Source organism: Oncorhynchus keta, chromosome 19 (genome assembly GCF_023373465.1).
Source record: "Oncorhynchus keta strain PuntledgeMale-10-30-2019 chromosome 19, Oket_V2, whole genome shotgun sequence".
Taxonomy (NCBI): domain Eukaryota; kingdom Metazoa; phylum Chordata; class Actinopteri; order Salmoniformes; family Salmonidae; genus Oncorhynchus; species Oncorhynchus keta.
The window spans coordinates 65033062-65048338 of record NC_068439.1 but is presented as its reverse complement, the minus strand read 5'-3'; the positions used below and the strand labels follow the sequence as shown (position 1 = coordinate 65048338).

Sequence of the window (15277 nt, the reverse complement as noted above, 5' to 3'; positions counted from 1 at the left end):
AGAACAAATTCTTATTTTCAATGACGGACTAGGAAAAGTGGGTTAACCGCCTTGTTCAGGGGTAGAATAACAGATGTTTACCTTGTCAGCTCAGGGATTCGATCTTGCAACCTTTCAGTTACAAGTACAATGCTCTAACTACTAGGCTACCTGCCGCCCCAAGGGATGTTAAATTACAGCCTAATTCTAAAATGTATTCAACAGTTTTTTTCCCTCATCAATATACACACAATACAGGTCATTAGACATTTTAGCATGTCCAATCAATTGAATTTACCACAGGTGGACTCCAATAAAGTTGAATAAACATCTCAAGGATGATCAATGAAAACAGGATGCACCTGAGCTCAATTTCGAGTCCCATAGTAAAAGGTCTGAGTACTTACATAAATAGGGTATTTAAATAAATACAAATGTTGCTAAATTGTCCAAGAACCTGTTTTCGCGTGGTATTGCGTGTTGATTGATGGGGGAAAAAAGTAATTTCATCCATTTTAGAACAAGGCTGTATTGCAAGAAACGTGGAAAAGGTCAAGAGGTCTGAATAATTTCCAAATGTACTGTAACCACCTAAACTGGAACAACCATTTCGGTAACAGGTGCAATAACTACAACTAACAGATTGGACTAGCATAGACCAGCATGGACCAGCTTGGTCACCAGCATACTACCATCACCAGCACATCAGCATGAGCTGGTCACCTGCATACCAGAATCACCAGCATACCAGCATGAGCTGTTCACCAGCATCGCCAGCTTGACCAGCTAGTTGGCCAGCCTAACCAGCTAGACCATGCTGGTCAGACCATCTTGACCAGCAATCCGTCCTGCATGGACAACATAACCCAGTGTGGACCAGCTTGAAAATTAGGCTATTATGTTTTTTTCCAGTAGGGTTTCCCTCTTAAATCTGTCTCAGACTGTTATTATTGAGTTTTTTTCTCCCAGCTCAGAGAACCAACACTGAGAATTATTCAATAACACAAGCTGTGCTATACCTATCTACCCAGCTGGATGTATACTTCTACTAAGCATGGTAATCAACTCTCAACACTAATTCTCTCTATCACACTTTCAGACAAAAAATGTAAGTGTCAGAGGGTATCCTTGCAGTTTGAGATAGATCTTGCCTCTTGGCTATGCATAGTTTGCAGATAACCAGATAGCTGTTAATTTTTAAAACAGGGCACTAATGGCCTAGAACAAATTCTTATTTTCATTGACGGCATAGGAACAGTGGGTTAACTGCCTGTTCAGGGGCAGAACAACAGATTTGTACATTGTCAGCTTGGGGGTTTAAACAGTGGGTTAACTGCCTGTTCAGGGGCAGAATGACAGATTTCTACCTTGTCAGCTTGAACTTGCAACCTCCCGGTTACAAGTCCAACACTCTAACCACTAGAGTGGACCATTCTTGATACACACGAGAAGCTGTTGAGTGTGAAAAACCCAGCAGCGTTGCAGTTCATGAAACAAACCGGTGCGCCCGACACCTACTATCATACCCCGTTCAAAGGCACTTACATTTTTTTGTCTTGCCCATTCACCATCTGAATGGCACATATACACAATCCATGTCTCAATTGTCTCAAAGTTTAAAATTCCTTCTTTATCCTGTCTCCTCCCCTTGATCTACACTGATTGAAGTGAATTTAACAAGTAACACCAATAAGAGATCATAGCTTTCACCTGGAAAAAACAGTACAACACCGGTGCCCCTGCACATTGACTCTATACTGGTACCTCCTGTATTTAGCCCCGCTATTGTTATTTACTGCTGCTCTTTAATTATTTGTTATTTTTATCTCTTTTTTTTTATTTTTTAGGTATTTTCTTAAAACTGCATTGTTGGTTAAGGACTTGCAAGTAAGTATTTCACTGTAAGGTCTACACCTGTATTCAGCACAGGTGACAAATAACATTTCATTTAATTTGATTTGAGTCTATGTCAGTCTATGTCATGGAAATAACAGCTGTTCTTAATGTTTTATACACTGAATGTATAAGAAACACAAAATAGAATGCAGGATGGAGACTTGGTCTTCCTCCTCTGGTTGTTGTTGGTCTGTACCTCTAGTGCGATGTTGGAGGAAGGAGGGAAAGGGGAAGAATAGAAAACCACTGCTGCCCTCTTTGATGTATTCTAGCTACAAGCTACTTCTGCTACAGTTTCATTTGGAGAGGAAAACTTCCATAATTGAGAGAGCATGAAGCTTAAAGCTGCAATATGTAACTTTTTGGGTGACCAGACCAAATTCACATAGAAATGTGTGTTAAACATCTGTCATTCTCATTGAAAGCAAGTCTAAGAAGGGATAGATCTGTTATATGTGTGCTATTTCTATGCTACCTGTTTTTAAGATTCATTTTTGTGTCTTTTACTTTCTGTTTTGTACACCAGCTTCAAACAGCTGAAAATACAACATTTTTGATTATGGACAATACCTTTCACAGCGGTTTAGATGGTACAATGATTCTCTGTACTATATTTGATTGTTTTGTCACATAAACTGAAATTAGGCGAACTATAAGAATTTTAGCAACCAGGAAATGCCGGAGCGATTTATGCATATGCATCTTTAACTGTGAGCAACTAAAATGGCAAATGACATCCAAGCATCATCAGAAGCCAGCAACATGGAACATGAACAGATGGACGTGGGCATACGTGGGCCATTTTGCAGGGCTCCAAAGATCTTTTATCACAAGAACAGTTCAATTGATTTATTAGCTTCTGTTTAGATGTATTAGTTAATAACCAAACATATATATTTGTTTATCTCTTGGTGACTGTTATGTCACAGTTTAGCCTCCTGATATACTTGTCCTTTTGTTGAAAACATATAGGTTGCCTGATGTTACCTCATAGATTTTCCCAAGCAACAAAAGCAAGAAACTAGGGCAGAGATTCAAGGGCAGCCCACCTAACAAGGCAGAGATTGCTGAAGAGACTTTCCTTGCATTGCAGAGAGGCACTGGTGGCAATAGAAGCCTATAAAGCCAAGCTGTCAAACCCCTCAGTGAACACTGATGAACACATACTGGCAAAATCCCAGAATGTGTTGTTCCACAAGGACTCAATGGTATACACTGATGACGTGTGATTTGTCAACCAGAAAATGCTGATTAGCCCGATTGCAACAGTGAATGCACTATCCCCATTTTGAATGAATCTCATTTGAAGTTGAGCTTCATGGTCTGGAATGAATTTGGAAACTGATTCGTAAACATGACAAAAGGGTATATGCATGCAAACCCAAGAGATGAGATGGTGTACTAAAAGTTATAGCCTATAATATGTCAATCTGATTACATGAATTGTCAATCTGTGCTTTTTTCACTACTGTTGATGTTGAAAATTCTGGAAAGGACTCCCATGTTTTCACATAATTTTTATTTTCATAGGATAGGCTTGACGAGCTCTCTAAATTCAGCTCTGCTCTTTTCAGGAGTCATTGATAAAGGATGGAGTGAATTAATCCTGCTGTGAAAATGAAAAAAAGAAAACGTCAATTTAGTGGAGTCCTTTTCAAAAAGAAAATGTAGCCTTAAGTGAAGATGCTACTTGTTATATACATTTACTTACAGCCACTGGAAGTAGTTTGGGGGTGGGGATGTTGCGTTTTATCATTATTTATTTTCAAGGGAGAGGGCGCTTAAAAAATATTTTGGCCCATGCAACAGACACTATATTGGTCCGCTAATACAGCACTATTAAAGGCCCACTTTTGTGGATTTTTATATTTTTCTCCCATTTATATATATATATATATATATATATATATATATATATATTTTTTTTTTTTTTATTATTATGATTTTCAGGGAGTGCTGCAGCCCCCTCAGCACCCTTTCTTCCCACGGCTCTGCCTGTACTGGAATGAGGCCTCTTCATATGCACTAGTTTAACAGCAGACTACAATATAAACAGGCCCACAGCACTTTGTAGTAGGCTATCTGGGGAAGGCTTTTGATTGAGAGCTACATTAAGTGAAAATTGAAAATGACAAAGCCATTCTCTGCTTTCTTTGAAGAGACAGACCCTGGATTAATACGTAGCCATGGAAATAGAGAGAGGATGAAAGGCGAGAGAAGAGAGACAGTTACAAACGATAGGTCACGTCAATAACGTAGGCACCACAGGAGACACTTTATCTGCACCTGCCAGATACGGCCTGTTAATTTGGGAAAAAGTCAAGTGAAAAAGTTGGGGGAAAGTTCATTGTGAGGATGAAGCTCCACTTATTGGCTAAACCACATTCTGTTACAGACCAGACCAGCACAGTTATTCTGCAGGAGAAACAACATTACAACTCCAGAGTGCCAGAAGGAATCGGAATCTGAGGCAAGCAAACTAACAATTGGTTTTCCTCTGCCCCTCGGTCCAAAATACTGTATGTCTGCTGCTGATTCCTCAGCCAGCTGAGAGTCCCCTGGACAGGGCTGTGGGATACGAGGCAGTGGAGCTGAACATTCAGATGGGAGACTCCCAGTCAGACAGAGAGATGGAGGGAGCACTTTGGTTGAACTTGTTACATGTGCATACTGCACTATTGAGCACAGCACAGCATAATCCCTGACCTATCAGTGAGGAAAGGCTCTGTTCTTCTGAATCACTCAAAATGTGTTAACAGGTCGAATCTATAAATATTATACAGACTCGCCCTTGATAAAACTCCAGACTCGACTGAGGGAAGGTCAAATCCATATTTCACAGCTTTTGGGTATACTTTGGCGATAAACACATTGAAAAGGTTCTAGTTCAGGACTAAATTCATAAATACAATTTGAATAGCATGGAGCAAGTCCACTGCGTTATCGGCAAGCTTAGAGAACCATGTTGAGCGGTTTGCTGCTTTCAATTCATCCATCCTGTGGGTGGGCTTAATAATAATAATAAAGGGCTATCAAGGGCTATTTTATCCACCTGTAATGACATCATTATCGATGCATGAATCATAGTTTGCATCCAAACAATACAGTAACAGTGAGTTGACTAAGAATACTGACCAAAATGTTTTGCTCAGTGGATTGTAAGAGGTATCTGTCTGGGAATAGGGTTTTCTCCCTTCATTACTACATAACGGAGTTTGGGGTCAATTCCATTTCCATTCCCGTCAATCCAGAAAGTAAACGAAAATTCACATTTTCCCTCACTGAAAATCATTGAGGATAATTGGAATTGGAATTTCAGTGTACATCCTGAATTGACCCTAACCCTGACACATACACAATATATACAAAGTATGTGGATACCCCTTCAAATTAGTGGATCCAGCTATTTCAGCCACACCCGTTGCTGACAGGTGTATGAAATTGAGTACACAGCCATGCAATCTCCATAGACAAATATTGGCAGTAGAATGGCCTTACTGAAGAGCCTTCATAGGATGCCACCTTTCCTATAAGTCAGTTCGTCAAATTTCTGCCCTGATAGAGCTGCCCCAGTCAACTGTAAGTGCTGTTATTGTGAAGTGGAAATGTGTAGAAGAAACAACAGCTCAGCCGCAAAGTGCTAGGCCCCACAAGCTCACAGAACGGGACCGCCGAGTGCTGAAGCGTGTATCTCGTAAAAATCGTCTGTTCTCGGTTGCAACACTCACTACCGAGTTCCAAACTGCCTCTGGAAGCAACGTCAGCACAATAACTCTTCATAGGAAGCTTCATGAAATGGGTTTCCATGTCCGAGCAGCCGCACACAAGCCTAAGATCCCCATATGCAATGCCAAGCGTTGGCTGGAGTGGTGTAAAGCTCGCCACAAAATTGGACGCTGGAGCAGTGGAAACGTGTTCTTTGGAGTGAAGAATCACACTTCACCAACGCTAACTGCCAAAATGCATAGTGCCAACTGTAAGGTTTGGTGGAGGACTAGGCCCCTTAGTTCCAGAGAAGGGAAATCTTAACGTGATGCATATAATGACATTCTAGATTATTCTGTGCTTATAACTTTGTGGCAACAGTTTGGGAAAGCCCCTTTCCTGTTTCAGCATGAAAATGCCCCCGTGCATAAAGCGAGGTCCATACAAAAATGGTTTGTCGAGATCGGTGAGGAATATATTGACTGGCCTGCACAGTCCTGACCTCAACCCAATTGAACACCTTTGGGATGAATTGGAATGGCAACTGCGAGCCAGGCCCAATCGCCCAACATCAGTGCCCAACCTCACTAATGCTCTTGTGGCTGAATGGAAGCAAGTCCCAGCAGAAATGTTCCAATTTCTAGCGGAAAGAATTCACAGAAGAGTGGTGACTATTGTAGCAGCAAAGGGGGGGACCAACTCCGCATTACTGCAGATGTCACGGTTTTCATATGGTGAAGGAGAGTCGGACCAAACTGCAGCGTGTCGATTGCGATCCATGTTTATTGAAAATAAGCGTAAACATGACTAAACACAAATACTACAAAACAAATAAACGAAAACCAAAAACAGCCTATACATGTGTCAACTAACATGGAGCAAGGACATCAAGACACTCAGGACAATCACCCACAATACAACCAAAGAATATGGCTGCCTAAATATGGTTCCCAATCAGAGACAACGATAAACACCTGTCTCTGATTGAGAACCACTTCAGACAGCCATAGACTTTCCTAGAACACCCCACTAAGCTACAATCCCACTAAGCTATACACCACATACAAAAACGCATGTCACACCCTGGCCTGACCAAATACATGAAGAAAAACACTAAATACTTCGACCAGGGCGTGACAGAAACCCCCCTAAGGTGCGGACTCCCGAACGCACCTCAAATCAATAGGGAGGGTCCGGGTGGGCGTCTGTCCATGGTGGCGGCTCCGGCGCGGGACGTGGACCCCACTCAGTAAATGTCTTAGTCCCCTCTCCTTGCGTCCCTAGATAGTCCACCCTCGCCGCCAACCATGGCCTAGTATTCCTCACCCAGAACCCCACTAGACTGAGGAGCAGATCGGGACTGAGGTGAAGCTCGGGACTGAGGGGAAGCTCGGGAGTGAAAGGAAGCTCAGGAGTGAAAGGAAGCTCAGGAGTGAAAGGAAGCTCAGGAGTGAAAGGAAGCTCAGGAGTGAAAGGAAGCTCAGGAGTGAAAAGAAGCTCAGGAGTGAAAAGAAGCTCAGGAGTGAAAAGAAGCTCAGGAATGAAAGGAAGCTCAGGACAGAGGGGCTCTGGCGCCTCTGGGCTGAGGGACAGCGGCACCGGACAGGCGGGAGACTCCGGCAGCAGCGCCGGACAGGCGGGAGACTCCGGCAGCAGCGCCGGACAGGCGGGAGACTCCGGCAGCAGCGCCGGACAGGCGGGAGACTCCGGCAGCAGCGCCGGAGAGGCGAGGCGCACTGTAGGCCTGATGCGTGGTGCTGGCACTGGTGGTACTGGGCCGAGGACACGCACAGGAAGCCTGGTGCTGGGAGCTGCTACCGGAGGGCTGGGGTGTGGAGGTGGTACTGGATAGACCGGACCGTGCAGGCGCACTGGAGCTCTTGAGCACCGAGCCTGCCCAACCTTACCTGGTTGAATACTCTCGGTCGCCCTGCCAGTGCGGCGAGGTGGAATAGCCCGCACTGGGCTATGTAGGCGAACCGGAGACACCAAGCGCAAGGCTGGTGCCATGTAAGCCGGTCCAAGGAGACGCACTGGGGACCAGATGCGTAGAGCCGGCTTCATGGCATTTGGCTCGACGCTCAATCTAGCCCAGCCGATACGCAGAGCTGGAATATACCGCACCGGGCTATGCACCCGCACTGGGGACACCGTGCGCACCACTGCATAACACGGTGCCTGCCCGGTCTTTCTAGCCCCCCGGTAAGCCCAGGGAGTTTGCGCAGGTCTCCTACCTGGCGTAGCCATACTCCCTGTAAGCCTCCCCCCAAGAAATTTTTGGGGCTGATTCCCGGGCTTCCATCCACGTCGCCGTGCTGCCTCCTCATACCAGCGCCTCTCCGCTTTTTCCGCCTCTTGTTCCTCCTTGGGGCGGCGATATTCCCCTGGTTTAGCCCAGGGTCCTCTCCCGTCGAGGATTTCCTCCCATGTCCAGAAATCCTTATTGCACTTCTCCTCTTTGGGCTGCTCCTGCCTGTTGACACGCTGCTTGGTCCTGTGGTGGGTGATTCTGTCACGGTTTTCATATGGTGAAGGAGAGTCGGACCAAACTGCAGCGTGTCGATTGCGATCCATGTTTATTGAAAATAAACGTAAACATGACTAAACACAAATACTACAAAACAAATAAACGAAAAACGAAAACAGCTTATACTTGTGTCAACTAACATCAAACAAGGACATCAAGACACTCAGGACAATCACCCACAATACAACAAAAGAATATGGCTGCCTAAATATGGTTCCCAATCAGAGACAACGATAAACACCTGTCTCTGATTGAGAACCACTTCAGACAGCCATAGACTTTCCTAGAACACCCCACTAAGCTACAATCCCACTAAGCTACACACCACATACAAAAACCCATGTCACACCCTGGCCTGACCAAATACATGAAGAAAAACACTAAATACTTCGACCAGGGCGTGACAGCAGATGATTTTGGTGTGAGATGTTCGACGAGCAGGTGTTCACATACTTTTGGTCATGTAGTGTATATACAATGTGTAGCTACAGTATGTAGAAGAGTATTGATGGGTGAGAGACTGACTGGGCATCTAATAGATATACAATCTCAGGGATTAGATGTTAGATAACAAAGGGAAAAGACACAGACAGAGATAACAGCTTTCAATCAATTGAACCACTCTCAAGGGCACACCGAGCTCAGGCAAAGCCCAAGTTAACGCACAGCAAAAAAATAACTATTCCATCAAATTACCTAGCACTTTAATTGTAAAGGATAAAGCCATAAATCATATTTATACTACACCTCTTCACAAAAGTAGACTTTCCTACTCCCAAGCCTCAGACAGAACATCATATACTGTATAACTACAGCCACTGTCCTCAAAGCACAACACGGCATTATCTGCTGCTACTGAAATAAGTCTATTAGCCATATGCAGGGGGAAAAAACACATTCGCTTGTGAATGAACAAAATGTCGTTTTTCACCACTATACACTTAGAAAAAAATGGCAATGCAATATGAATACTTTATAGAGTGCTCAAAAAATGAGCTCTAAAAATAGCTCCAAGCATGAACCTCTCGCAGTTCCAATTATTTCACTGACGATCTCCCACAATCATTAATAATAGTGATTAAGATTTGGCGGCAGGTAGCCTAGCGGTTAAAGAGCATTGTGCCAGTAACCGAAAGGTCGCTGGTGCAAATCCAAGCCGACAAGGTGAAAATCTGTCGATGTGCCCTTGAGCAAGGAGCTTAACCCTAATTGCTCTTGTAAATTGCTCTGTATAAGAGCGTCTGCTAAATGGCTCAAATTTAAAAATGTAAGAACATTTAAAAAATGTGTTGCACTCATATATAATTTATTGATCATATATAACTAATTGATTGAGACTGGCTAAATGGGTTTTAAGCTGTCACCTTTTAAGATGTGAATTAACACCATTGCACCAAATTACATAATTATGGAGAAGCAGACCATATGAAGAGAGGGACTGACTACAGCCCTACATCTGCAGAATTATGTTAATGTAAAACATTTGTCCCCCAATCTGTCTTAAAACCACAGAAATAATGCACACATCATCACCCACTCTGAGAGAGAATGGCAGAAGTGTGTTTCTCTCATCTAGCAGCACAGTCCATCTGGAGAGTACATAGCATGGCGGTTGGACAGGTTGCCACGGAAACTTGTGGGATGGGATGGGGAAGACTGGTCTTTTCTGATTGGCTGCCGAACACAGGTTATTCTCTAGACTAAGAGGGACAAAAGGCATGGCTAAGACAGAGACAGAGAGAGAGAGAGAGAGAGAGAGAGAGAGAGAGAGAGAGAGAGAGAGAGAGAGAGAGAGAGAGAGAGAGAGAGAGAGAGAGAGAGAGAGAGAGAGAGAGAGAGAGAGAGAGAGAGAGAGAGAGAGGGCGGGTGAGCAAGAGGAAACAACGGAGGCTCTAAGATAACAAAGCATAGCTTGGGGAAACCAAGGCCAGCATGGAGTGTTCTACTCATTTCAACCATTTGTTTCTCTTGGTATTGATTTGCCAAGAATACCCACACTCCAAACAAGTGTTAATTTCTTTCTCTTTGTTTTGCAATATGCAATGAAATCTGTACTAGAGCTGTGCTCTGTGTATTAGCTATTCCAACAACAATAGATGTGACTGTCAGTTTGGGAATTGAGTTATTTAGCAGACACAGTTGAAGATGCATTTTGAAATATCCTTATGGGGTATGTTCAGATTTTCGGTTAATTTTCATTTTTCTGTTAAGCTTCATAATCTTCCATAATCTCTTTCAAAATCTTGTAAGCAGAGAGCTTTCATTGTTGTCAGTGGAAGTGTTAAAAAAAATGTAATTGTTGTTAGTAATGTTGAATTTCATCATGTTATTCTGAACACGTGCATTAATAAATGTACTGACAGAAAATGACAAAGAAGCTGAACCGGGATCCGGAATAAACACACACAAACACACTGGTGGTCAGCGAACAGTGAGCTGCACCTGATGCAAGTACAAATGATATGTAATATGGATAAATCATTAGCTATAACATGTCCTTCACAATAAAAAACAACAACATCTTGACTTCTTGGCAATTTCAAAAATCAATACCCATAGAGGCAACGAGTGTTAACCTCAGCTGAGGATGAAAACCTAATGTTGATGTCTTGAATGTGCTTTTCTTTGTGTGTGATTTCTTTAGCAGATCAGGCCCTTCATGACAGTCATAGTTAATCATGAGGCGGGCTGGCACACATGAGCCCTTCAATGTCATTACACAACCCACCAGAGAGCCACAACACCCTGAGATGCTCTCAGTGTTCAGTGTCAAGCGGGCTCACAGATAGGATGTCACCACTATCCATTACACTGGAGAGAAGCATTATGAGGAGAAGGGTCAGGCACTGGACAACACATTTTGTGTCTGAGGTGGAAAATCAATAGTTGAAGATACCATACCATATAATAAATAGCATATATACCTTATGAAGTATCTACTATTGTAGAACCGATGATCATATATTATGTACTGTCGATATAAACTTGCTCAGATTGAAATGGGCTTCTGTTGGAGCTTTTCGTCTCCGACTCAGACAGGGAGAAATGTTTAGCCAGTAACTGTTGATTATGTGGCTGATTCCATTAGTAAGTACAATGTTTCTGTTGGGTTGTATTTTATTTTCCATTCAAAGGATGACAACAGTGTTCCCGCATGATTTGGTAGCGGCACATTGGGAGGCAGAGATACTAATAGTGGTGATCAATTATTCACAGTCTAATCTGTGTCTGGAGAGGCAGTGGAATGTGCAATGGCCTGATCATGGTCCTCCATTGATATTCAGTCAAGGAACCTTTCTGGTGATAACAGCCTACGCTCTACATATTACATGGCTACATAGCTACGGAACTAGCCTATCTTAACTTTCCATACATTAACATTTGAATGATGGACTACAGAGGAATTGGTTGGCAGATAGCCTAGCGTTTAAGAGCATTGAGCCAATAAACAAAAGGTTGCTGATTCGAATCCCAGATCCGACTATGTGAAAAATCATTCTATGCCTTTGAGCTTGGCACTTGACCCTAATTGCTCCTATAAGTCGTTCTGGATAAGAGTGTCTGCTAAATGACAAAAATGTCATTTGCAATTGCTGTATGCATTTTGTTATTAGGCTATACATCATATTTATAATTTGGTTGGCCACCTCCCAAAGGATGCACTTGGACAGAGACCTTGTCTTTTGTATTCCATTAGAAAATATTAAACAGGGTCAAAGGAATGTTGTTCAAATTTGAGTCTCATCACCTGCTGAAGATTGCAATCATAGGCTCAGAAATAAAAATGGAAATGTCGTAATTAATTTCTTATGCAAGTCTTTGATTGTAAAGTAATTTCTGAGAGTACAGAGGAGTGATTATTGAGTGGATGTGCATTTACATTATAACAGCTTGTCACGTCACCAAGAGAATGATAAGAAAGTTGGTCAGAAACTGTTTTTCAGTAAGATTCGGTGACTTGTCCCACTACTCCAGCAAGCATCCCAGGTGTGCAGAACCATGTGTGGTTATATATAGCTTGTCGCTAATGTTCCCCCCATATAAACTAGTAGCAGTAGTGCTATATTTCTATAACCGACCATGACAACAACGAAGATCTGCACTTCCACACTGCAAGAGTGACAAGTGTCTGGTGTATTCAAAATCCCCAAAAACCTTTATTGTTTTAGGCTTGACTAAAATCAGTAAATGTAGCAAACCCCTCTATTCTGGGTAATCTCAGTAAATGGGAGTTTATTGTCAAAAGTAGCTAGGAACTGAGTGATGTGGAGCCCAGCAAAGAGAAGGTTTATAAGAATGTTGAGACTGTTACCTGTAGACCTTCTATGGCCAGTCTCAGCATACTCGGTGTTAGTTTGGAGGCTTGTTTGAACGTGAAGTTGCTCCAGTCGATGATCAGGACAAATCCATTTACCTGTAGCTCTGGATCTTCTATCATGGACTCCAGCGACAACAGAATAGATCGCAGTATATCCACAAATGTATACCTATAGAGGTGAGCAAAAGCATTAGGAGACTATTCTAGTACTGTAATCCCAGTTAAATAGTTAACTGTAAAAATGAAATGTAACCAGCATACCCTTGTTTGGCAGTAAATACAGAATGTGACTCTTTAACCTTTTAATTCAGGAGAGTAATACATAGAGATCCAGATTGCAGATTGACTTGTATGAGTGCTGTCATTAAGTTAATGGACACCCCTGATGGCCTTTTGTGTGTTTATCACAGCCTGCTATTGTGTGAAATTACTCATGTGTTTTCATTGTGACTATGGAGATCACATGAGTGGGCCCCTAAAGTAAAGGAAATCAAAAACTCAAATCTCTAAAGTAATGTGGTGAAACGTAATTTGATTGTATCTGGTTCAACACTTACAGTCCTCATTCACTAGTGGGGTGCTAGCATTTTTACTGACCTGTGCAGCCTAATCTATGCCCATTCCCTGGCCTACATCAATGAGACACTGACAGGGCTCGCCTTTTGGTTAATAGTTCAATTTATGTTTCGGTTAAATTCATGAGACTAGGCTATAACAAAGCCAATGCCACAGATTTGTGGGAAAATATATAGATGGTCGACTAAAAGCAAACTGTCAAGTGGCGTTACAGTAGTTCTGAAAGGACAGCTCCCAAATATCAAACGGACATTACCTGCTCTGGTCCCAGTTAGCAGCAAAGAGAATCAGTATTTTCCTGCCATATCTGTCCAAGTTGGTCAGCACCCCCGGAAATCCATCTTTGAGAGCCTGCTTGATTCCCGGGTCGGTTGCTTTGAGGTTTTTAAACATATCCAGATTTTGCTGACGATATTCGAAATACTGGGCCAAGAGGCGAAACGACTCGAAATGATTAAATTTCCGCGCTCGGAGAAAGCGCAGGATGAAAGCATCTTCTGTCCTAAGAAAGCCAATGTCTGGGCGGGTGATGATCATGTCCCTCACCTCCTGAATGTCCTGATGCAGAGTGTCGGGGTTCTCCTTTAACTCCACCTTGGCTTTCTCCAGGGTTTCTGGAGACAACCCCGCTTGCAAGTGAGCCATTGTCCCTGCTTCCACCGCCAATATTGAATGGTTGGTCAAATATTACCGTCGATGGAGCCAAAACCTCCAACAATGAATGCGTCACGTATATGCCTATTGGACCCACTCAATCAGTTCCCTAAAATCAAAGCCTGACTTCAGATATCGTCCTAGGTCCTCCTGAGTAGGCCTGTGATAGAAGGTGCAACATTGGCTGCATTCACTTTTTGGACAGCGCCATTATGTTTCCACCTGTACCTATCTAACATCTGACTTCTGTTTCCAACTTTCTTCTCATATGTTGACATTTATAGCTCTCAAATCAGTCGCAATACTGGCTGTTGCTGACTTCCCAATTAGGTCTATGAATAGCCTATGTTCAGTCACCGATTGCATCTCTAACCTGGCTATGTTGGAAGCCTAAACACACAATTTTGAGACAACCGTTATCATCCATCCCCACCCAAAATAATCTAACATTACAATTACCATAAAATCATTACACTATGCTACCTTCAAGCGGTCAGGCAATGCGGCACCCTGCAGTAACTCCTGTCATAACTCTCCTTACCGAATGCATTGTAATTCAGAATCAGAAAGATGCTGTCGCCGACTGCTAGAAATTACAGTCAAAGACTCAAGGCGACATATTCCGTCGACATCCTCACTCCATCCAGTATGCTGTCTATTTCCATTCTGTGTGTTTGGTCCCAATATTGGGTGACCAAGTCCAATTCCCGTTGTTCTGAGCGCGGTGCTGCTTCGGTTCTTTTTGTGGTTGCTTTACGTCAGTGATGCTGTTGCCGTTTTGTTGCTGTTGAAAGTGACTAAAAACCATCGCTCCAGTGTTATAGTCACTCTGGCCGTCATCACATGGTGTAGGAGGGAGAATAACCCTCTCTTCACTCTCTATTCATCGCACCCAAACACCACCTGCTCATTGGCTGCGACCAGACCAGACATAGGCTGCCCACTCTGATTTTACATTCGAATTTATGCTGATTCCTCTTCTATCGTCGTCTCAATCTCAATCTGTCATCAATTTGTGGGTTCATGAATTATTTATTTTATTTTAACGTATAGGCTATTCTAGTGCTGTATAAATAATATTTTTGAAACGACCTCCAACCATTCAACCATGTTTATGTCATTTAGCATTGCATTGTGGAACCCATTTTGCGTTAGGCTATAAATGCATTAGGTCATATGGCTATAGCCTACAATTACAACCGAAAAAAATGCACGTGTTTTGACTTCTTGGGTAATTTTCATTCTCTTTAGTTTATTAAATAGTTTATTCCTATGGCCCTCCCTGTCATTGTTGTGACACTTTACATCAACATGTTTACAATGTTGCACCAAACAGGCAACACAATTGGTTTGATATATCTATTTAATTGATTGCAGCAGTATCCCGACATGGGCTTTGTTTCAGTAAGGCAATTAAGTATGTCTTGTGGTGGTCTATGGCTGCACACTGTCCTCCTGGTCCTCCCACTCAGGGCGGGGCCAGTGGCCGCTCAATTGAATAAAAAAATACCAACCTGTCTGTTCCAGCATTTGTTGCGTTTGTTGCTCTCTCCCCATGTACAAACAAATGTGATTACAAGTTGTGCTACAAAGGTTGCCCAAATTTCTTCCAAGCTCTGAGA

The 15277-nt window shown here is 42.8% G+C and overlaps 1 protein-coding gene across 1 annotated transcript in view; it reads right to left on the bottom strand.

The window, feature by feature from the left end:
• Positions 1 to 14547, bottom strand: part of LOC118398694 (clavesin-2) — a 30444-nt gene extending 15897 nt beyond the window's left edge. Inside the window, exons 1-2 of the mRNA XM_035794314.2 lie at positions 13258 to 14547; positions 12420 to 12594 (exon numbers count right to left, since the gene is read on the bottom strand). Of these exons, the coding sequence (XP_035650207.1) occupies positions 12420 to 12594; positions 13258 to 13646 (564 nt within the window). The 5' untranslated portion in view covers positions 13647 to 14547. The remainder of the gene's footprint in view (positions 1 to 12419; positions 12595 to 13257) is intronic.
• Positions 14548 to 15277: the final 730 nt, after the last annotated feature.